Here is a 23,020-nt window from a genome sequence, read left to right on the forward strand (position 1 = left end):
AATGAAGATCAGCCATGATCTTACTGAATGGCGGGGCAGGCTCGAAGGGCCAGGTGGCCGACTCCTGCTCCTATTTCTTATGTTCTATTAGATTGGAAAATGTGAAAGTAACTTCATTATTCAAAATGAAAGGGAGAGAGAAAGCAGGAAAGTACGGGGCACTTAGTCTAACATCTGACCTTACGGAATGGTGGAGCAGACTCGAGGGCCAAGAGGCTCCTAATCCCTTCCTTAAGGAGAGGCATCAGGGATTGTCACTGGACTACTCATCCAGAGACCCAGAGTAATCCCTGTGGATCTGGGTATAAATCCCAAAATGGCAGATGGTGGAATTTGAATTCAATACATATGTGGAATTAAGAATTTACTAATGACCATGAAACCATTGTTGATTGTCAGAAAAACCCATCTGGGTCACTAATGTCCTTTAGGAAGGAAATCTGCCGTCCTTAACCGGTCTGACCTACATGTGACTCCAGAGCCACTGCAATGTGGGTGACTCTCAGCTGCCCTCCAAGGGCAACCAGGGATGGGCAATAAATGCTGACCCAGCCGGCGACACCCAGGTCCCAGGAATGAATAAAAACAAAGTATACTTGATGTCTTTTGGGGATAATTGAGTAGAGATGAAAGGACACTGCATGTATTTAGATTTTCAGAAAGCTTTTGATGATATCCCAGGCAGGAGAAAAAGAAATAAAATCCAAGCCCGCAGTGCAGGGAAAATGCACAATTTTGGATTGAGAATCGGAATATATGCTTCACACTCGAGAGAGCAAACTGTGACTCGGAGTGAGTGGAAAGGTTGGCTGGATTCTCTCTCCACACACCCTGTCAGACCAGCTGAGATTTTCCAGCATTTTCTCTTTCAGTTCCTGGTCACTGGTTAGTGCTCGGAATGTGTTCTGTTTAAGGTGATGAGCTGGGATTGAGAGTTTGCCCATTGATCAGCTCTTCCTGCGCTCACCCCGACTCCTTCCCACCTGTTGGAATGTCGGAGTAACCCGGAATACAACACTGACTCCATCTCCTTCTGTTTGCAGATCTGACCTTCCCTCTTTCTCTGAACCATCCAACAGTCCCCTTCTCAGCACCGAGGAACAGTATGAGGATTATGGAGAGGCGGATGAGACAGACTTCATCCCCGGAAGCCCCTGTCCTGATGATGAAAGCAGAACCAATGGTTTCTCCGACCTGGGATCATCTGTATCCTCCAGGTCAGTGAAAGGACTCTCATCAAAGCTCAGGGTTGTAGAGGGGGAGAGTGGGAGTAATTGAAGATGAAATAGATTGGGAGAGTGTGGTAGAGAGGCTCCTTTAAGGGGAAGTCCCTGAGGCTCACGTGATCATGCAGATTGCATGGAGTGATTGGCTCGGTCTCCTGCACTATTGGATGCAAAGGCGCAGGCTTGTGTTGGGGAGGAGTGGAGAGTAACGGTGCATTCATTCTGTCCTGCTAGATCCTTGTTTGTCTGTTTATCATAGAATCGTAGAACCCCTATAGTACAGAAAGAGACCATTCAGCCCATCGAGTCTGCACTGACCACAATCCCACCCAGGCCCACCCCCCATATCCCTAAATATTTACCCGCTAATCCCTCTAATCTACACATCTCAGGACACTGAGGGGCAGTTTAGCATGGCCGACCAACCTAACCCACACATCTTTGGACTGTGGGAGGAAACCGGAGCACCCGGAGGAAACCCACATAGACACAGGGAGAATGGTTGGTAATAAATCCTTCATCACTGAAGCCACAATGAGGAGAGTTAGAGAGTGACAGCAGAGTGGGTCACAGCGGTCTAGAGAACTGAGCTGTGAGTTTTGGATTAGGATTATTAATGGATTAATCTCTGTGATCAGGGATTATTAATAGATTGTTACTGGGTTGATTAAAGGGTTATTGCGGGTTATTAATGGGTTGATTTGTGTCTCAGTGCTGGTCAGACCCCGAGCAAGATGAGGCATGTGTTTAACAGTCAGTTCCTGGATGTGTACTGTTCCCAGTGCTTCAGGAAGATGAATCTACTGAATGACCTGGAAGCTCGCCTCAAAAAACTGAAAGCAAACAGGTGAGTGACCCTGCAGTGACCCAGTGATAACCCTGTGCTGACCCACAGTGACCCCACAGTGACCCAGTGATAACCCTGTGCTGACCCACAGTGACCCCACAGTGAACCAGTGATAACCCTGTGCTGACCCACAGTGACCCCACAGTGACCCAGTGATAACCCTGTGCTGACCCACAGTGACCCCACAGTGACCCAGTGATAACCCTGTGCTGACCCACAGTGACCCCACAGTGACCCAGTGATAACCCTGTGCTGACCCACAGTGACCCCACAGTGACCCAGTGATAACCCTGTGCTGACCCACAGTGACCCCACAGTGACCCAGTGATAACCCTGTGCTGACCCACAGTGACCCCACAGTGACCCAGTGGTAACCCTGTGCTGACCCACAGTGACCCCACAGTGACCCAGTGGTAACCCTGTGCTGACCCACAGTGACCCTGCAGTGACCCAGTGATAACCCTGTGCTGACCCACAGTGACCCTGCAGTGACCCAGTGATAACTCTGTGCTGACCCACAGTGACCCTGCAGTGACCCAGTGATAACCCTGTGCTGACCCACAGTGACCCTGCAGTGACCCAGTGATAACCCTGTGCTGACCCACAGTGACCCTGCAGTGACCCAGTGATAACTCTGTGCTGACCCACAGTGACCCTGCAGTGACCCAGTGATAACCCTGTGCTGACCCACAGTGACCCCACAGTGACCCAGTGATAACCCTATGCTGACCCACAGTGACCCTGCAGTGACCCAGTGATAACCCTGTGCTGACCCACAGTGACCCCGCAGTGACCCAGTGATAACCCTGTGCTGACCCACAGTGACCCAGTGATAACCCTGTGCTGACCCACAGTGACCCTGCAGTGACCCAGTGATAACCCTGTGCTGACCCACAGTGACCCTGCAGTGACCCAGTGATAACCCTGTGCTGACCCACAGTGACCCTGCAGTGACCCAGTGATAACCCTATGCTGACCCACAGTGACCCAGTGATAACCCTGTGCTGACCCACAGTGACCCTGCAGTGACCCAGTGATAACCCTGTGCTGACCCACAGTGACCCTGCAGTGACCCAGTGATAACCCTGTGCTGACCCACAGTGACCCTGCAGTGACCCAGTGATAACCCTGTGCTGACCCACAGTGACACAAAGGAAGATGGTTGTGATGTTTGGAGGGTCAGCCATCTCCAGGACATCTCTACAGGAGTCCCTCAGGGCAGTGTCTTTGGCCCAACAATCTTCAGCTGCTTCGTCAATGACCTTCCTTCCATCATAAGGTCAGAAGTGGGGATGTTCCATTCTCAACTCCTTAGATACTGAAGCAGTCCATGTCCAAATGCAGCAAGACCTGGACAATATCCAGGCTTGGGCTGACAAATGACAAATAACATTCGTTTCACACTAATGCCAGGCAATGACCATCACTAACAAGAGAGAATCTGATCATCAACTCTTGATATTCAATGGCACTAACATCACTGAATCCCCCACTATCAACACCCATTGATCAGAAACTAAACTGGACCAGCCATATAACACAGTGGCTCCATGAGCAGGTCAGAGGCTGGGAATCCTGCAGTGACTAACTCACCTCCTGACTTCCCAAAGCCTGTCTGCCATCTACAAAGCGCAAGACAGGAGTGTGATGGAACACTCCCCACTTGCCTGGATGGGTGCAGCTCCAATACTCAAGAAACTCAACACCATCCAGGACAAAGCAGTCCTGCTTGATTGGCACCATTTCACAAACAGCCACTCCCTCCACCACTGACAATCAGTGACAGACATGTGTACCATCTACAAGATGCACTGCAGTGACTCACTGAAGCTCCTTAGGCAGCACCTTCCGAATTCATGGCCTTTACCATTTAGAAGGACAAGGGCAGCAGACAACTGGGAACACCCCCACCAGGCGGTTCTCCTCCAAGTCACTCACCATCCCGATTTGGAAATATATCACTGTTCCTTCACTGTTGCTGGGTCAAAATCCTGGAACCTCCCCCCGAACAGCTCTGTGGATGTACCTACACCACATGGACTGCAGCGATTCAAGAAGGCAGCTCACCACCATCTTCCCAAGGGCAATTAGAGTCAGAGTCATAGAGGTTTACAGCATGGAAACAGGCCCTTCAGCCCAACTTGTCCATGCCACCCTTCTTTTAACCACTAAGCTAGTCACAATTGCCCACATTTGGCCCAAATCCCTCTATACCCATCATCCCCATGTAACTGTCTAAATGCTTTTCAAAAGACAAATTGTACCTGCCTCTACTACTGCCTCTGGCAGCTTGTTCCAGACACTCACCACCCTCTGTGTGAAAAACTTGCTCCTCTGAACCCTTTTGTATCTCTCCCCTCTCACCTTAAACCTATGCCCTCTAGTTTTAGACTCCCCTGCCTTTGGGAAAAGATATTGACTATCTCGCTGATCTGTGTCCCTCATTATTTTATAGATCTCTATAAAGTCACCCCTCAGCCTCCTACACTCCAGAGAAAACAATCCCAGTCTATCCAGCCTCCCCTTAATCCATCAAGTCCCAGTAGCATCCCAGTAAATCTTTTCCGCACTCTTTCCAGTTTAATAATATCCTTTCTATAATAGGGTGACCAGAACTGTACACAGTATTCCAAGTGTGGCCTTCCCAATGTCTTGTACAACTTCAACAAGACATCCCAACTCCTGTATTCAATGTTCTGCCCAATGAAACCAAGCATGCCGAATGCCTTCTTCATAGAATCATAGAACCCTACAGTGCAGAAAAAGGCCCTTCAGCCCATCGAGTCTGCACCGACCACAATCCCACCCAGGCCCTATCCCCACATCCCTACATATTTTACCCACTAATTCCTCTAACCTACGCATCTCAGGACACTAAGGGGCAATTTTAGCATGGCCAGTCAACCTAACCCGCACATCTTTGGACGGTGGGAGGAAACTGGAGCACCTGGAGGAAACCCATGCAGACACGAGGAGAATGTGCAAACTCCACACAGACAGTGACCCGAGCCAGGAATCGAACTCAGGTCCCTGGAACTGTGAAGCAGCAGTGCTAACCACTGTGCTACCGTGCCACCCTTCTTCATCACTCTGTCCACGTGTGACTCCACTTTCAAGGAGCTATGAACATGTACCCCGAGATCTCTTTGTTCTGTAACCCTCCCTGACGCCCTACCTTTAACTGAGGAAGTCCTGCCCTGGTTCAATCTACCAAAATGCATCACCTCACATTTATCTAAATTAAATTCCATCTGCCATTCGTCAGCCCACTGGCCCAATTGATCAGGATCCCGTTGCAATTGGAGATAACTTTCTCCACTGTCCACTATGCCACTAATCTTGGTGTCAACTGCAAACTGACTAACCATGCCTCCTATATTCTCATCCAAATCATTAAAATAAATGACAAATAACAGTGGTTATTTAACAGTGATTCTTTGGAACAACCAATCATCTGTCAGGAGCTTGGATTTTGGGGTCTGCTCCATAGTGGCTCCACAACCTGTGGTGTCCAGACAGTCTGAAGCTAAGATGGTGGGAATCTAACTGGACCTCTGACCAGGGTCAGGACACTTACCGGGGTCAGGACCTCTGAGCAGAGGTTGAGGGGTTTGGAGACAGGGGCTAGAATCAGAATGTTTCACTGTGTCATTAACAAGGAAGATCTCGTCAACTGCTTTTGGGAGGTAAGGATTTTTTCACTTGTTCTTTCTGTCAACGGCCAGAGTCAAAAATTGAGGGCTGGATTCAGCTTCTCGTGGGGAAGTGACTTCTGAACCTGAGACAACTTGATCAGTAGAATCAGATTGTCCAGAATGCAAAGCAGAATTTCATCCAATGCTCCAAAGTGGCATCTTCCATATTGTGAGCTGCCGAGGGGGTGGGCCCTCCAAAGGGTGGGCCCTCCAGGGGGGTAGGTCATAGGGGGGGGCAGGTCCTCCGTGGGGGGGGCCTCCGGGGGGGGGGGGGGGGGGGGTGGTGAGTCCTCCAGGGGGCGGGTCCCCTGGGGGAAGGGCCATCCTGGGGGTGGGCCCTCCAGGGGGCGGGCAGTCCAGGGGGTGGGCCATCCACAGGGGCGGGCCATCCAGGGGGGCGGGCCCTCCAGGGGGGCGGGCCATCCAGGCCACGGCCGCTCCATCACTCGGCCTTTCAAAAAACTTCCAAACAGGGAGGTGGAGAGACATCAGGGAACTACAGAGCAGTGAGCCAAACATCGGCACTGGGGAAATTGCAAGAGTCCATTACCAAGAATTTCATAACTCAGTATTTGGAAGGCAGTGGTACAATGAGACAAAGTCAGCATGGATTTACAAAAGGGAAATCATACTTGATGAATCTGTTGGAATTTTTTGAAGATGTAACTAGCAGAGCTGAGTGAACCAGTGGATGTGGTTTATTTAGACTTTCAGAAGGCTTTTGACAAGGTGTCACATAACAGACTACAATGTAAAGTTAAAGCATGTGGGATTTTAAGTTTAAGTTTTTTTATTACTGTCACAAGTAGGCTTACATTAACACTGCAATGTAGTTACTGTGAAAATCCCCTGATCACCACATTCTGGTACCTGTTTGGGTACACTGAGGGAGAATTTAGCATGGCCAATGCACCCAAACCAGCATGTCTTTTGGAGTGTGGGAGGAAACCGGATGATACAAATTTGCAGATGATACAAAGTTGGGTGGGAGGGTGAGCTGTGAGGAGGATGCAGAGATGCTTCAGTGTGATTTGGACAGGCTGAGTGTGTGAGTATCTGCATGGCAGATCCAGTGTAACGTGAATAAATGTGAGGTTATCCACTTTGGTAACAATAATAGGAAGACATTATTATTTGAATGGGTGTAAATTGAGAGATGGGGATATTCAGCGAGACCTTGGAGTCCTCGTGTATCAGTCACTGAAAGTAAGCACACAGACACAGCAGGCAGTAAAGAAGGCAAATGGTATGTTGCCCTTCATAGCGAGAGGATTTGAGTATAGGGATAGGGATGTTTTGCTGCAATTGTACAGGGCATTGGTGAGGCCACACCTGGAGTATTGTGTGCAGTTTTGGTCTCCTTATCTGAGGAAGGATGTCCTTGCTATAGAGGGAGCACAGCGAGGGTTTACCAGGCTGATTCCTGGGGATGGCAGGTCTGTCATATGAGGAGAGACTGAGTCGATTAGGATTATATTCACTGGAGTTTAGAAGAGTGAGAGGGGATCTCATAGAAACTTATAAAATTCTAACAGGGTTAGACAGGGTAGATTCAGAAAGAATGTTCCCAATGGTGGGGGGAGTCCAGAACTAAACTCTAACGAGTACAAGCCTAGTTTATTGAACTATGAGGAGAGGCTGAATAAACTAGGCTTGTACTCGTTAGAGTTTAGAAGAATGAGGGGAGATCTCATTGAGACATATAAGATGGTGAATGGGATGGATAGGATAGAGGTGGAGAGACTCTTCCCGCTCAGAAAGGATAGTAGGACTAGAGGGCACAGCCTCAAGATAAAGTGGGGGGTGGTTTAGAACGGAGTTGAGGAGGAACTTCTTCACTCAAAGGGTGGTGAATCTCTGGAATTCTCTGCCTGTTGAAGTGGTGGAGGCTACCTCGCTAAATATTTTTAAGACGCAGGTAGATAGGTTTTTGGTAGGCAAGTGAATTAAGGGTTATGGGGAGAGGGAGGGAAGGTGGAACTGAGCCACGACAGATCAGCCATGATCTTACTGAATGGTGGGGCAGGCTCGAGGGGCTAGATGGCCTACTCCTGCTCCTATTTCTTATGTTCTTATGTAACTAGGGGTCAGAGTTTGAGGATAAGGGGTAAACCTTTTAGAACTGAGGTGAGGAGAAATTTCTTCACCCAGAGGGTGGGGAATGTATGGAATTCACTACCACAGAAAGTAGCTGAGGCCAAAATATTGTCTGATTTCAGGGAATTAGATAGATATAGTTCCTGGGGTTAAAGGGATCGAGGGATATGGGGGGGAAGGGGGTATCAGGATATTAAATTTGATGATCAGCCATGATCAGAATGAATGGGGGAGCAGGCTGGAAGGGCCAAGTGGCCCCCTCCCGCTTCGAGTTTCTATGTTTCTGTGACCTTTCCATAATGTGACCCTTCTGTAGCGTGACCTTTCACTTTGTATAACACAAGCACAGCGTGGGATCAATCTCTGTTAGAATAAATATTCTGGTTATTTCTCCCTAGGCAGCTTTTCCATAACAGTAATATTAGCAGCAGTAATGGCAGCACAGAGGATTTATTCCGAGATAGCATCGACTCCTGCGATAACGACATCACTGAAAAGGTGAGAATCTTAGCAGAAGGAAGTCAGTTCATTCTACAACAATCTGAAGCCTGAGACGTCTGTACTCTGTATCTAACCCCGTGCTGTACCTGTCCTGGGAGTGTTTGATGGGGGAACAGTGTAGAGGGAGCTTTACTCTGTATCTAACCCCATGCTGTACCTGTCCTGGGAGTGTTTGATGGGGACAGTGTAGAGGGAGCTCTACTCTGTATCTAACCCTATGCTGTACCTGTCCTGGGAGTGTTTGATGGGGGACAGTGTAGAGGGAGCTTTACTCTGTATCTAACCCCATGCTGTACCTGTCCTGGGAGTGTTTGATGGGGGAACAGTGTAGAGGGAGCTTTACTCTGTATCTAACCCTGTGCTGTACCTGTCCTGGGAGTGTTTGATGGGGGACAGTGTAGAGGGAGCTTTACTCTATCGAACCCCGTGCTGTACCTGTCCTGGGAGTGTTTGATGGGGGACAGTGTAGAGGGAGCTTTACTCTGTATCTAACCCCGTGCTGTACCTGTCCTGGGAGTGTTTGATGGGGGACAGTGTAGAGGGAGCTTTACTCTGTATCTAACCCCGTGCTGTACCTGTCCAGGGAGTGTTTGATGGGGGACAGTGTAGAGGGAGCTTTACTCTGTATCTAACCCCGTGCTGTACCTGTCCAGGGAGTGTTTGATGGGGACAGTGTAGAGGGAGCTTTACTCTGTATCTAACCCCGTGCTGTACCTGTCCTGGGAGTGTTTGATGGGGGACAGTTGGTGCTGAATATCTCTCTATTTTTCTGTGTAGGTGAGCTATCTGGAGAAGAAGGTTTCTGAATTGGAGAACGAGTGTTTACTGAATGGTGACCAGAAAAGTAAACTCAAACAAGAAAACACACAACTGGTGCACAGGTAACCAATCAGCTCCCTGCTTCCTGTTACCCAGTTTCCCAGCTTGGGGTTGTGTTTTGTGATTGGATAGTATTGAGTGGAGCCCATCCCCCTGTCTCAGGTGAGGGGTTTGGTGGTGGTTGCTGTGGTGGTGGTGGATCGCTGGTTGCGTTGAGGTGGGGTCGCTGGTGGTGGTGGAGGTGTGGTGTTGGGTTGGTGGAGGGGGCTGTGGGAGGGGAGAGGGGGGGTGGTGGTGTGCGTTGGTGTGGGGGGTGGTGGGGATGGTTAGGGGTTGGTGGTGGTGGGAGGGGTTGGGGGGTGTGGCGGTGGGGGGGTTGGGGGGTGTGGCGGTGGGGGGGTTGGGGGGTGTGGCGGTGGGGTGGTTGGGGGGTGTGGCGGTGGGGTGGTTGGGGGGTGTGGCGGTGGGGGGGTTGGGGGGTGTGGCGGTGGGGGGGTTGGGGGGTGTGGCGGTGGGGGGGTTGGGGGGTGTGGCGGTGGGGTGGTTGGGGGGTGTGGCGGTTCGGGGGTTGGGGGGTGTGGCGGTGGGGGGTTGGGGGTGTGGCGGTGGGGGGGTTGGGGGGTGTGGCGGTGGGGGGGTTGGGGGGTGTGGCGGTGGGAGGGTTGGGGGGTGTGGCGGTGGGAGGGTTGGGGGGTGTGGCGGTTGGGGAGTTGGGGGTGTGGCGGTGGGGGGTTGGGGGGTGTGGCGGTGGGGGGTTGGGGGGTGTGGCGTTGGGGGGTTGGGGGGTGTGGTGGTTGGGGGGTGTGGCAGTGGGAGGGTTGGGGGGTGTGGGGGTTGGGGGGTGTGGCGGTGGGAGGGTTGGGGGGTGTGGCGGTGGTGGTTGGGGTGGTGGTGGGGGGTTGGGGATGGGGTGGTGGGGGGTGTAGGGGGTGGGGGTTGGGGATGGGGTGGTGGTGGGGGGTTGGTGGTGGGGGGTTGGGGGTGGGGTGGTGGTGGGGGGTTGGGGGTGGGGTGGTGGTGGGGGGTTGGGGGTGGGGTGGTGGTGGGGGGTTGGGGTGGTGGTGGGGGGTTGGGTGGGGGGTGGGGTGGTGGTGGGGGATGGGGTGGGTGGTGGGGGGTTGGGGTGGGGGGTGGGGTGGTGGTGGGGGATGGGGTGGTGGTTGGGGGGGTGGTCGGGGGGGTGGGGGTTGGAGGTGGGGTGGTGGTGGGGGGGGGTTGGGGGTGGGGGTTTAGGGGTGTTCAGCAGACAGCAGTGAGCTGGGTGAGGGATGTACTTTAGCCAGAGGGGAGAGGTCAGGGTGATGTCTCTGAGTGCGGCTGAGCTGGGTCCCACTATCTGAATTGGTGAGTCTGACTGCAGACCTTGTTGAGACTCTGTGGATTGGACAGTCAGTGGATCCCTTTCCCCTCCGTCGCCTTGTATTTTGACAGGGTTCACGCAATGGAGGAGCAGCTGAAAGATCAGGAGACGAGAGCGGAGGAGGTTTTCCAGGAAGAGTTGAGAAAACATCGGGAACTCCTCAACAAACTCTGTGTGGGAGCTCAGTCACTGTGTAACCCCCCCGTCACTAAAATAACCCCCCCCCACCATCACTAAAATAACCCCCCCCACCATCACTAAAATAACCCCCCCCCACCATCACTAAAATAACCCCCCCCCACCATCACTAAAATAAACCCCCCCCACCATCACTAAAATAACCCCCCCCCCACCATCACTAAAATAACCCCCCCCCCACCATCACTAAAATAACCCCCCCCACCATCACTAAAATAACCCCCCCATCACTAAAATAACCCCCCCCCACCATCACTAAAATAACCCCCCCCCCACCACCATCACTAAAATAACCCCCCCGTCACTAAAATAACCCCCCCCACCATCACTAAAATAACCCCCCACCATCACTAAAATAACCCCCCCCACCCCCCCGTCACTAAAATAACCCCCCAGTCACTAAAATAACCCCCCCCGTCACTAAATAACCCCCCCCAGTCACTAAAATAACCCCCCCCAGTCACTAAAATAACCCCCCCCCAGTCACTAAAATAACCCCCCCCCCAGTCACTAAAATAACCCCCCCAGTCACTAAAATAACCCCCCCCGTCACTAAAATAACCCCCCCCAGTCACTAAAATAACCCCCCCCCAGTCACTAAAATAACCCCCCCAGTCACTAAAATAACCCCCCCGTCACTAAAATAACCCCCCCCCGTGTCTCCATCACTAAAATAGCCCCCCCGCCCCCATCACTAAAATAATGCCCCCCGCCCCCCCCACCATCACTAAAATAACCCCCCCATCACAGCAAGTCCGATTACTCATAAACCCCCAACCCCTCCAACACATCACTCAGCATTTCACCAGCAACTCCCCCTCACTCCACTGGAGGTGCTGCCTGTCTCTCTCTCCGTCTCTCCCCCCGGAGGTGCTGCCTCTTTCTCTCTCCCCTGGAAGTTCTGATCCTGTCTCCCCTGTGTATGGTCACTACTGCAGTTAATTTTGGGGTGTTTGCTCTCCTAGAGCTCAGCAGTTGGAGGATGAATCGAATGAGCTGAAAACTACAGCCACCCGGTTAAAGTTCCAGACGGAGAAACTGGATGAGGTGAGAGTGATGGAGTGGGACCTCTGGGGGGAACAGGAACTGGTGGGGAAGTGAAAGACAGTGGTGGGGGGCATTGAGGGTTGGGGGTCTTTATTTACACTCATGATGTTAGGGTAGGGATACAGTTTTTATTGAATCATAGAATTATAAAATCCCACAATGCAGAAGGAGGCCACTGAGACCATCGAACCTGCTTTGACAACAATCACAACCAGACCCTATTCCCATAACTCCACATATTTACCCCGCTAAGTCCCCTGACCTATACAGTTCGGGTACACCGAGGGAGAATTTAGCACGGCCAATGCACTCTAACCAGCACGTCTTTCGGACTGTGGGAAGGAAACCAGAGCACCTGGAGGAAACCCACGCAGACACGGGGAGAATGTGCAGGCTCTGCACAGACAGCGACTCGAGCTGGGAATCGAACCTGGGTCCCTGGCGCTGTGAGGCAGCATTGTTAATTGGTTTGATCCTGCGATTATTAATTGTGCTGATTGTTACAGTGTGATATGGAATTACATAGGGGAGGCCATTTGTCCATCGTATCTGTGCCGGTCTGTGAACGAGCTGTCAGACTGATCCCCACCCTGCTATTTCCCATCTCTCTGAATATTTTCAAATATTTATCCAAATCCATTTTGAAAGTTGCTTTACAGGAAGTCCATTCCAGCTGGTAACTCACTGGATAAGCCTTCTCCCCCTCTCTGCTATGGACAATCTGTGTCTCTGTGGTTACTGAGCCTTTAGCCATTAGAAACTGCTGCTCCCAGTTCCTTCAGCATTCGCTCTGATCCACACTGTGACTGCTCCGAGGAGTATAGGGTCAGCAGAAGGCCATTCAGCCCATTGAGCCTGTGGTGTTTGATCCTGGCTGATTATGGTGCTGAACATTTTTTCACATCTTGCTCCGAAGGCATTCCGAAATGTTCCCTTTTCCATGTTTCAGGAACATCAGCGAATCACATACAAGCTGGAGGACACAAGTCTGCGTCTGAAAGACGAGATGGATCTTTACAAGAAGATGATGGACAAGATGCGGTGGAATAGACACCAGTTTCAGAAAGAGCGGGAGGTAATGCAGGAGGTGGGTGTCTGCAGACGGAGCGGACTGGGTGCTGGGGGGGTTGCGGGAGGGGGTGAGGGGGTTGGGGATAGTGGGGGGGAGTGGATATTGTGGGGAGCTGCAGTGTCGTGTGTGGGCTCAGAGGTGAAGTCTCTCCTAATGTATAAGAACACAAGAAAAAGAAGCAGGAGAAGACCATTCAGCCCATTGAGTCTGTTCCATCATTCAATAAAGCTGATCTGCATTTTCCCGTAAACCACTTACTCCTCAACTACAACCTCTGCCCTCTGACCTTAAAGACCTCTTCCAGGAGAAGATTATTACAATCTACCCTATCTGTGCCTCTCATAGTTTCCCTTTATCATATCCCTCCCCCTCAGTGTCCTCTGCTCCAGGGGAAACATGATGTGGATATGCCGGTGTTGGACTGGGGTAAACACAGTAAAAAGTCTGACAACACCAGGTTTAAGTCCAACCGATTTATTTGATAGTAAACTCACAAGCTTTTGGGGTTACCCCCTTCGTCAGGTGAATGGAGAGTTCTGGCCTCGGACAGAGCATATAAAGCACAGACAGTTGACAGTTTACAGATTACTGATTAGAATGCGAATCCTTACACCTAACCTGCTGTTCAAGTCTTAAAGTGGCCGACAGTGTGAGTGGAGAGAGGGTTAAGCACAGGTTAAAGAGATGTGTATTGTCTCCAGACAGTACAGTGAGTGAGGTTTTGCAAACCCAGGCAAGTCACGGGGGTTACAGATAGTGCAACATGAACCCAAGATCCCTGTTGAGACCGCCCTCATGTGTGTGGAACTTGGCTATCAGTCTCTGCTCAGCGACTCTGCGCTGTCGTGTGTCGTGAAGGCCGCCTTGGAGAATGCTTACCCGAAGGTCAGAGGCTGAATGCCCATGACCTCTGAAGTGTTCCCCAACAGGCAGGGAACAGTCTTGCCTGGTGATTGTTGAGTGATGTTCATTCATCCATTGTCGTAGCATCTGCATGGTCCCCCGTGCAAGCCCGGCCTATCCAGTCTATGCTCAAAGCTGAAACTTTCAATCTGAGGCAGCATCCTTTGAATCTCCTCTGCTCCCTCTCTAGTGCCATCACGTCCTTCCGATGGTGTGGCCACCAGAATCACACAATGCGCTCCATCTATGGCCTCAGCAATGTTTTATAAAGTTGTACCAAGTCCTCCCTGCCCCTATATTCTATGCCCCAGCTAATGAGGGCAAGCATTCCGTATGCCACCTTCACCACTCTATCCACCTGTGCTGCCACCCTCAGGGATCCATGGAATTGTACACCAAGGTCCCTTCAATACTCCCTGGGGACTAACCATTCATTGTGTAAATCCTACCCTTATTAGACCTCCCAAAATACATCACCTCACACTTATCAGGATTAAATTCCATCTGCCATTGCTCTGTCCAGTTTACCAGCTGATCAATGTCAGCCTGTAACGTCAGACTATCCTCTTCACTATTAACAGCACCAACCTTCGTGTCATCTACAAACTTACTAATTATACCTTCTACACTCACACCCATATCATTAATATATATAACAAACAGCAAGTCTCCCGACACCGATCCCTGTGGTACACCGCTGGCCACAGGCGTCCAATCACAAACCCAATCCTCCATCATCACCCTTTGCTTCCTATTTGTTAACAAGCCAATTTCAGACCCAATTTGCCAACTTGCCTTGGATCTGATGGGCGCGAATCTTTTGGACCAGCCTTCCTAGTGGGTCTTTGTCAAAGGCTTTACTGACTCCGTGTAAACCCCATCAACTGTGCTAGTCCCATCAATGTATTTAGTTACCTTTTCAGAAATGCAATTAAGTTATTTAGACAGGAACTCCCACTGATAAATCCGTGCTGACTATCCCTGATCAATCCCTGCCTTTCCAAGTGTTGATTTATCCCATCCCTCAGAATGTTTTCCAATTATTTCCCTACCACTGATAGATTAACTGGTCTGTAATTACCTGGCTTAACCCTGCTGCCCTTCTTGAATAAAGGAACTGCATTAACTATCCTTTGGTCATCTGGCACTTCACCTGCACAACAGCAAAAAACCACACCGACCTCCTCAAAGACAAACACGGGACACGGTGGACAGAGTACCCTTCGTCATCCAGTACTTCCCCGGAGCAGAGGAGCTATGACATCTTCTCCAGAGCTTTCAACATGTCATTGATGAAGACAAACATCTTGCCAGGGCCATCCCCACACCCCCGCTACTTAAAACAACCGCACAACCTCAAGCAGACCATTGTCTACAGCAAACTACCCAGCCTTCAGGAGAACAGTAACCACGACACCACACAACCCTGCCACAGCAACCTCTGCAAGACCAGGAGAATTGGTCCCTTGATTTCTGGACTATCCTTATCCCTTTCCAGACTGACTTTGAAACTTACAGAGTTATGGTCACTATCCCAGAACACTCCCCCACTGACTGTGGCCACTTGCCTGGATTCATTCCCAAGGACCAGGTCTAGTGCAGCTCATCCTCAACAGGACTGTACACACTGGCACAGAAATCTCTCCTGATGCACTTCTACGTGAAACAGAAGCTTCCTTGTGGATTCCAATTTAACTGTGTGTGGTAACCCTGTGCCATTGATATGAATAAATATGTGTATATTGTATTTCTGTATTTGAAGGGAATGTTTAAAAATCCAGTGTTGGGCTCCAGGCAGTCAGTATGTCTGGAGGGAATGCAGGTCAAACTCTGGGAGAGCAGGAGAATTACTCATCTCAATCTTACCAGTGGTAATTTTAAGTAGAGCTAATGGAGCTTTGTTTACTTGAGTTCTCCTGAGATTTCTGATTCGAATGGTGGACAGAGTTATGTGATGGTATGATTTAGGTGCAAGCGAAAGGAAAGCTTTTGCAGGAAGCAATTTAATTTACAGCAGAAGCCTTGTTGAATTTAGAGTCATTTTCAGGCTTCTGGGGTTGTGTCACTCTGAAAACCTCAAGACCATTAACAAATGTTAAAACAAATATATCTGTGTTTGCTAATTGTATTTATTTAAAGGTTGATTTGATTTATGTATGAATGAGGCTTACTTGGAACTGAAACAGTGATAAGCTAGAAAGTAAAGTTGCTTCTTTTCAATTTTAAATATTGTTTCTTTTGCAGTTATGCTGCTTCTGGTTATATTAAAACCGTATTATTGAATAAAGTTTGTTTTATTATAAAAATCCCTAATTTGTCAGTGGAATAATTCCTGGAAGGAAATATCCTTTCTTCACATTTTATCCCAAAATAGAAACATTACCGGGGTCTGGTCCGGGACTGGAGCTCCGTGTTTCGGGTCTGGTCTGGGACTGGAGCTCCGTGTTTCAGGTCTGGTCCGGGACTGGAGCTCCGTGTTTCGGGTCTGGTGCGGGACTGGAGCTCCGTGTTTCGGGTCTGGTGCCGGACTGGAGCTCCGTGTTTCGGGTCTGGTCTGGGACTGGAGCTCCGTGTTTCGGGTCTGGTCTGGGACTGGAGCTCCGTGTTTCGGGTCTGGTCCGGGACTGGAGCTCCGTGTTTCGGGTCTGGTGCGGGACTGGAGCTCCGTGTTTCGGGTCTGGTGCCGGACTGGAGCTCCGTGTTTCGGGTTTGTGTGGGTCTGATTGTTACTGTAGTGATTCAGACAAGAAACAAGTAAGTTTTTATCTCCATTTCTGCCAGGGTTTCCATGCTGTCTTTGAGCCAATCTTTCTTTGGGTGGATTGTTTTGGAAGGGGGCCAGTGTTCAGTAATAAAGTTATATTTACTCGGGGTTTTTTGCTGTGACGTATCAAACACTGTATCTGTGTCTCTCATCCAGCTGATCGAAGACCTCCGCAAAGAGCTGGAATATTTAGAGTTATTTAAATTGGAGTCTGAGCGAGCAGGCTGGGGTCGGAGCTCTGCGTGCAATGCCATTGAATTCAGCTTCCGTAACAAGGAGATGGAGCTGGAATATGAAGCCAAGCGTTTGAAACAGGTAAATGAATTTGCCTTTTCCCACTGCTCCAATCCCACAGGTTGAAACCAAACTTATCCACCATCTGCCAGGATCAGGATGATTGCTGCTGATTGCACCGTGTTCCCTGGGACACAACTGTTTCTGCTGGGAGAGACATTGTGCTGAGTGACATTGACTCCAAAATGTATATGTGACTATCAGGTTGAACCGGGGTGGGCCTAGTGTGATGCCACCACAGTTGAGTAATCAGTTAATCAATTGGGCCAGTGGGCTGACGAATGGCAGATGGATTTTAATTTAAACAAATGCACGGTGGTGTATTTTGGTAGATTGAACCAGGGCAGGACTTACTCAGTTAATGGTAGGGCATCGGGGAGAGTTACAGAACAAAGAGATCTAGGGGTACAGGTTCATAGCTCCTTGAAAGTGGAGTCACAGGTGGACAGAGTGGTGAAGAAGGCATTCGGCATGCTTGGTTTCATCGGTCAGAACATTAAATACAGGAGTTGGGACGTCTTGTTGAAGTTGTACAAGACATTGGTAAGGCCACACCTGGAATACTGTGTGCAATTCTGGTCACCCTATTATAGAAAGGATATAATTAAACTAGAAAGAGTGCAGAAAAGATTTACTAGGATGCTACTGGGGCTTGATGGATTGAGTTATAAGGAGAGGCTGGATAGACTGGGACTTTTTCCTCTGGAGCGTAGGAGGCTGAGGGGTGATCTTATAGAGGTCTATAAAATAATGAGGGGCACAGATCAGCGAGATAGTCAATATCTTTTCCCAAAGGTAGGGGAGTCTAAAACTAGAGGGTATAGGTTTAAGGTGAGCGGGGAGAGATACAAAAGTGTCCAGAGGGGTAATTCTTTCACACAGAGGGTGGTGAGTGTCTGGAACAAGCTGCCAGAGGCAGTAGTAGAGGCGGGTATAATTTTATCTTTGAAAAAGCATTTAGACAGTTACACGGGGACGATGGGTATAGAGGGATATGGGCCAAATGGGGCCAATTGTAATTAGCTTAGGGGTTTAAAAAAAAGGGGCGGCATGGAGAAGTTGGGCCGAAGGGCCTGTTTCCCTGCTGTAAACCTCTGTGACTCTGAGTCTGTCTGCTGCTCCTGGCTAGTGCCTTTGGAAATGGGATTCAGGGGAGATTGGGAGAAATCACGGGTCAAAGGAAAACTCTTGGGTTCATGGCTTTGGATTCTAGGATCAGCCTCGGTTTTCTCCCGTTTCATTTTTGAATCGAGCATCTGGGAAACGATTCTCATTGTTCTCAACTCCACCTCCTGATACCGGATTCGAGACTGTGGATGGGGAGATTAGAGAATGGTGACATTTCATTGGGCAGTATCCTTAGGGAAAGGTGTTTGACGGGGGACACTTGGGGACATGGACTGAGCAAGAGGCAGGATTGAGGCTGGCTGCTCTCTGCGGTGACAGAACTTCCCATTCCGGGCTCCAGCAAACTGCAATCCAAGGATTTGAGCAAAGCTATTGGCCAGGAGACTGGGATTTACACATTAGCCATACCCCATAGTGTGCTGTTGCCATGGTGATTGTCAGTAACTGTGCACATTATCTGAACAAACTCTCCTTCTTTGCCAGGAGAATTTGAGATTAAAAGAACAGAATGATGATTTAAACGGACAGATTCTCAGCCTCAGTTTGTATGAAGCAAAAAGTCTCTTTTCAACCCAGACGAAAGCCCAGTCACTGGCAGCGGAGATCGACACCGCCACACGTGACCAGGTAAAGTGACCAGTCACACGGCAGCTCAAAGCTGCTGATACAATGAATGCTGATCACTGCAGGGTTAAACGCGGCCCTGTGGGGTTAAACGCAGGCACTGCAGGGTTAAACGCAGGCACTGCAGGGTTAAACGCGGCCCTGTGGGGTTAAACGCGGGCACTGTGGGGTTAGACGCGGGCACTGCAGGGTTAGACGCGGGCACTGCAGTGTTAAATGCGGACCTGTGGGGTTGAACACGGCCCTGCGAGTTTAAACGTGTGCACTCGTGGGGTCAAACGTGGGCACAGAGATGAAATTGCAAGCTGTATAGATGGAAGTTTAAAAGAAATTCTGATGGATTAAGTGAATGAGAAAACTGTGACCAATGAAGTTCAAAGGAGAGAAATGTGAGGTTTGGCCACTTGGAACCTGAAAAGTATAGAAGGGGATATTTCAAAATGGTGAGAGATTAGAAACAGTGAAGGTTCAAAGAGTTTCGAGAATCAGAGAAATCGATCATCAAAAAGTCATGAGCAGGAACAGAACATAATCCAAAAGGAGAATGGAATTCTGGTGTTTCTATTTAGAGACCGGAATACAAGGAGGTCAAAACCACACTTCACCTATACAAAGACCTGGTTAGATCACACCTGGAGTTACTGTGATCAGTTCTGGGAACCACACCTTAGGAAGGATAGATTGGCCTTAGTTAGATTTACCAGAGTGATACCTAGCAGTTCAAAGGTTAAATCGCGAGGAGGAATTAAAATCTAGGGTTGTATTCCTGGAGTTCATAAAGTTAAGAGGAGAACTGATTGAAATTTTCAGGCTGTTATTCAGAATAGACAGGGTAGATAGACAGAGTCTAGAACCAGGGACAGAGTACCTGTCCTGGGATTGCTCGATGGGGACAGTGTAGAGGGAGCTTTACAGAATCATACTGCACTGATGAGGTCCTTTGGCCCATTAAGTCTGCACCAACACATTAGAAAGACCTGAGCTCTGAGCTAATCCCATCTGCTAGCACTTGGCCCATAGCCCTGAACGTTATGATGTGCCAACTGTTCACACAGGTACTTTTTAAAGGATGTGAGGCATCCCACCCCCAACACCCTCCCAGGCAGCGCATTCTGGACCGTCACTGCCCTCGGGGTAAAGAAGTTTTTCCTCACACCCCCTCAAACCTCCTGCCCCTCACCTTGAACCCTCATGACTGACCCTTCAACTAAAGAGAACAACTGCTCCTTATCCAGTCTGTCCATGTCTCTCATAATCTTGTATACCTCGATCAGGTTGTTCATCAGTCTGCTCTAATGAAAACAACCCAAAGCCTTACCCAACCTCTCTTCATAACTTAAATGCTCCATCCCAGGCAGCATCCTGGTGAATCTCCTCTGCACCCCCTCCAGTGCAATCACATCCTTCTGATAATGTGGCGACCAGAACCACACACAGTTATCTAGCTGTGGCCTCACCAAACATCTAAACAACTCCAGCAAGACTTCCCTGCTTTTATAACCTATGTCTCGATTGAAAAAGGCAAGTGTCCCATATGCTTTTTTCACCAACCTACTAACATGCCCTTCCATCTGTGGGCAAACACGCCAAGGTCCCTTCGTTCCTCAGAATTGCCTAATGTCCTACCATTCATTGAATACTTTCTTGCCAAATTACTCCTTCCAAAGTGCATCACCTCACACTTTTCAGGGTTCAATTCCATCTGCCACTTATTTGCCCATTTGACCATTCTGTCCATATCTTCCTGTAGCCCAAAACACTCCATCTCATTGCTAACCATCCATCCAATCTTTGTGTCATCCACAAACTTACTAATCCGACCCCCCGCACAGTCATCAATGTCTTTTATAGGAATGATGAATAATAAGGGGATCCAACACAGATCCCTGTGGTACACCACTGGACACTGGCTTCCAGTCATTAAAGCAGCCTTCTCATCACCCTCTGTCTCCTACAGGTGAGCCAATTTGGAATCCACTTTATTAAATTACCCTGTATCCCATGTGAATTTACCTTCTTTACAATCTCCCACGTGGGACCTCATCAAAGGCTTTGCTGAAATCCATATAAACTACATTGGCTGCACCACCCTCATCTACACACCTGGTCACCTTCTCAAAAAAAAATCAATCAAATTTGTTAAAACATAGTACAGCACAGTACAGGCCCTTCGGCCCTCAATGTTGTGCTGACCTATGTCCAAACCCAAGATCAGTCTCTCCCGCTCCCTATCATTCTGGAATGCTCCATGTGCCTATCCAATAACCACTTGCAAGTTCCTAAAGTGTCCGACTCCACTATCACAGCAGGCAGTGCATTCCACACCCCAACCACTCTCTGAGTGAAGAACCTACCTTGGACATCCCTCCTATATCTCCCACCATGAACCTTATAGTTATGCCCCCTAGCAACAGCTGCATCCACCCGAGGAAATAGTCTCTGCACATCCACTCTATCAATCCCCCTCATCATCTTATAAACCTCTATTAAGTTGCCTCTCATCCTCCTCCGCTTTAAAGAGAAAAGCCCCAGCTCCCTCAACCTTTCCTCATGAGACCTACCCTCCAAACCAGGCAGCATCCTGGTAAATCTCCTCTGCACTCTCTCCAATGCTTCCACATCCTTCTTATAGTGAGGTGACCAGAACTGAACACAATATTCCAAATGTGGTCTCACCAACGTCCGGTACAGTTGCAGTATAACCCCACAGCTCTTAAACTCAAACCCCCTGTCAATAAACACTAACACACTATAAGCCTTCTTCACGGCTCTATCCAGTTGATTGGCAACCTTCAGAGATCTGTGGATATGAACCTCAAGATCTCTCTGTTCCTCCACCTTCCTCAGAACCCTGCCATTGACCCTGTAATCCTCATTCAAGTTTGTCAAAGAACAAGAACAACACAGCACGGGAAACAGGCCCTTCGGCCCAACGAGCCCGCGCCGCCATTTTAACATTATGAGTCCCCTCTCCACCCATGACCTTTGTCTACACCTATTGGGGAAGACTGAGGGGAGACTACTTTAGGGACAATCTGTTACACCAATCAGCCTAAGAGCACGTTTTTTGGGATGTGGGAGGAAACCGGAGCACCTGGAGAAAACCCACACAAGCACAGAGAGAATGTGCAAACTCCCACAGACACCGACCCAAGTCGGAGATCTGACCTGGGTCCATGTATCTGCACAGTAAACAGTGATAGTCACTGAGCTGTCGTGTTGCCCATCAGTTGGTCCAGTTTAAGTGTACACTAATGATGTGAAGCATGAGGCAACTCTCGAAGCAACATCCAAGAGCAGCCCTCGCACGACCCACCGCGTGTACGCCCCTTGTTGGCCAACAAGGCGGACCGAATCACCTGTGAAGTAAAAGAAAAGACATCAATATGTCCTACCAAAATGAATCACCTCGCACTTATCAGGGTTAAACTCCATCTGCCACTTTTCTACCCAGCTCTGCATCCTATCAATGTCTCTTTGCAGCCTGCAAGAGCCCTCCACCCCATCCACTACTCCACCAATCTTGGTTTCATCAGCAAATTTACTAACCCACCCTTCAGCCCCCTCTTCCAAGTCAGTGATAAAAATCACAAATAGCAGAGGGCCCAGCACTGATCCCTGTGGTACACCGCTGGTAACTGGCCTCCAGTCTGAAAATTTTCCCTCCACCACCACCCTTTGTCTTCTATGATACAGCCAGTTACTTATCCAATCGGCCAAATTTCCTTCTATCCCACATCTCCTTACCTTCTTTATGAGCCTACCATGGGGAACCTTATCAAACACCTTACTAAAATCCATGTATACAACATCAACTGCTTTACCTTCGTCTACACACTTAGTTACCTCCTCAAAGAATTCAATCAAATTTGTGATGCAGGACTTAACCCTTACGAAACCGTGCTGACTATCCCAGATTAAACTGAATCTTTCCAAATGGTCATAAATGCTATCTCTCAGGACCCTTTCCATTAACTTACCGACCACCAAAGTAAGACTAACTGGCCTATAATTACCAGGGTCATTCCTATTTCCTTTCTTGAAGGAAGGACATTTGCCACTCTCCAGTCCTCTGGCACAATCCCCGTGGACTGTGAGGACACAAAGATCAAAGCTAAAGGCTCTGCAATCTCATCCCTTGCCTCCCAAAGTATCCTAGGATGCATCCCATCTGGCCCAGGGGACTTATCCACCCTCTGGTTTTTCAAAATCGCTAATATATCTTCCCTCAGAACATCTACCTCCTCCATCCTATCAGCCTGTATCACTCACTCATCCTCAAAAACATGGCCCCTCTTCTTAGTGAACACTGAAGAAAAGTATTCATTCAATGCCTCACCTATCTCTTCTGACTCCATGCACAAGTTCCCACTACTATCCTTGACTGGCCCTAACCTCACCCTGGTCAGTCTTTTATTTCACACATAAGAGTACAAAGCCTCGGG

At 49.3% G+C, this 23,020-nt stretch overlaps 1 protein-coding gene across 1 annotated transcript in view; it reads left to right on the plus strand.

The window, feature by feature from the left end:
• rab11fip4a (RAB11 family interacting protein 4 (class II) a) overlaps window positions 1–23,020 on the plus strand; it is a 72,289-nt gene that overhangs the window by 44,960 nt on the left and 4,309 nt on the right. Inside the window, 10 exon segments of the mRNA XM_080183727.1 lie at window positions 1,044–1,217; window positions 1,939–2,073; window positions 5,733–5,759; window positions 8,264–8,363; window positions 9,144–9,247; window positions 10,617–10,730; window positions 11,682–11,790; window positions 12,740–12,877; window positions 16,686–16,844; window positions 18,435–18,578. Coding sequence (XP_080039853.1) covers window positions 1,044–1,217; window positions 1,939–2,073; window positions 5,733–5,759; window positions 8,264–8,363; window positions 9,144–9,247; window positions 10,617–10,730; window positions 11,682–11,790; window positions 12,740–12,877; window positions 16,686–16,844; window positions 18,435–18,578 — 1,204 coding nt within the window.

This window comes from Carcharhinus amblyrhynchos, unplaced genomic scaffold, assembly GCF_965287045.1.
Source record: "Carcharhinus amblyrhynchos unplaced genomic scaffold, sCarAmb.v2.hapA scaffold_392, whole genome shotgun sequence".
In the NCBI taxonomy this organism is placed as follows: domain Eukaryota; kingdom Metazoa; phylum Chordata; class Chondrichthyes; order Carcharhiniformes; family Carcharhinidae; genus Carcharhinus; species Carcharhinus amblyrhynchos.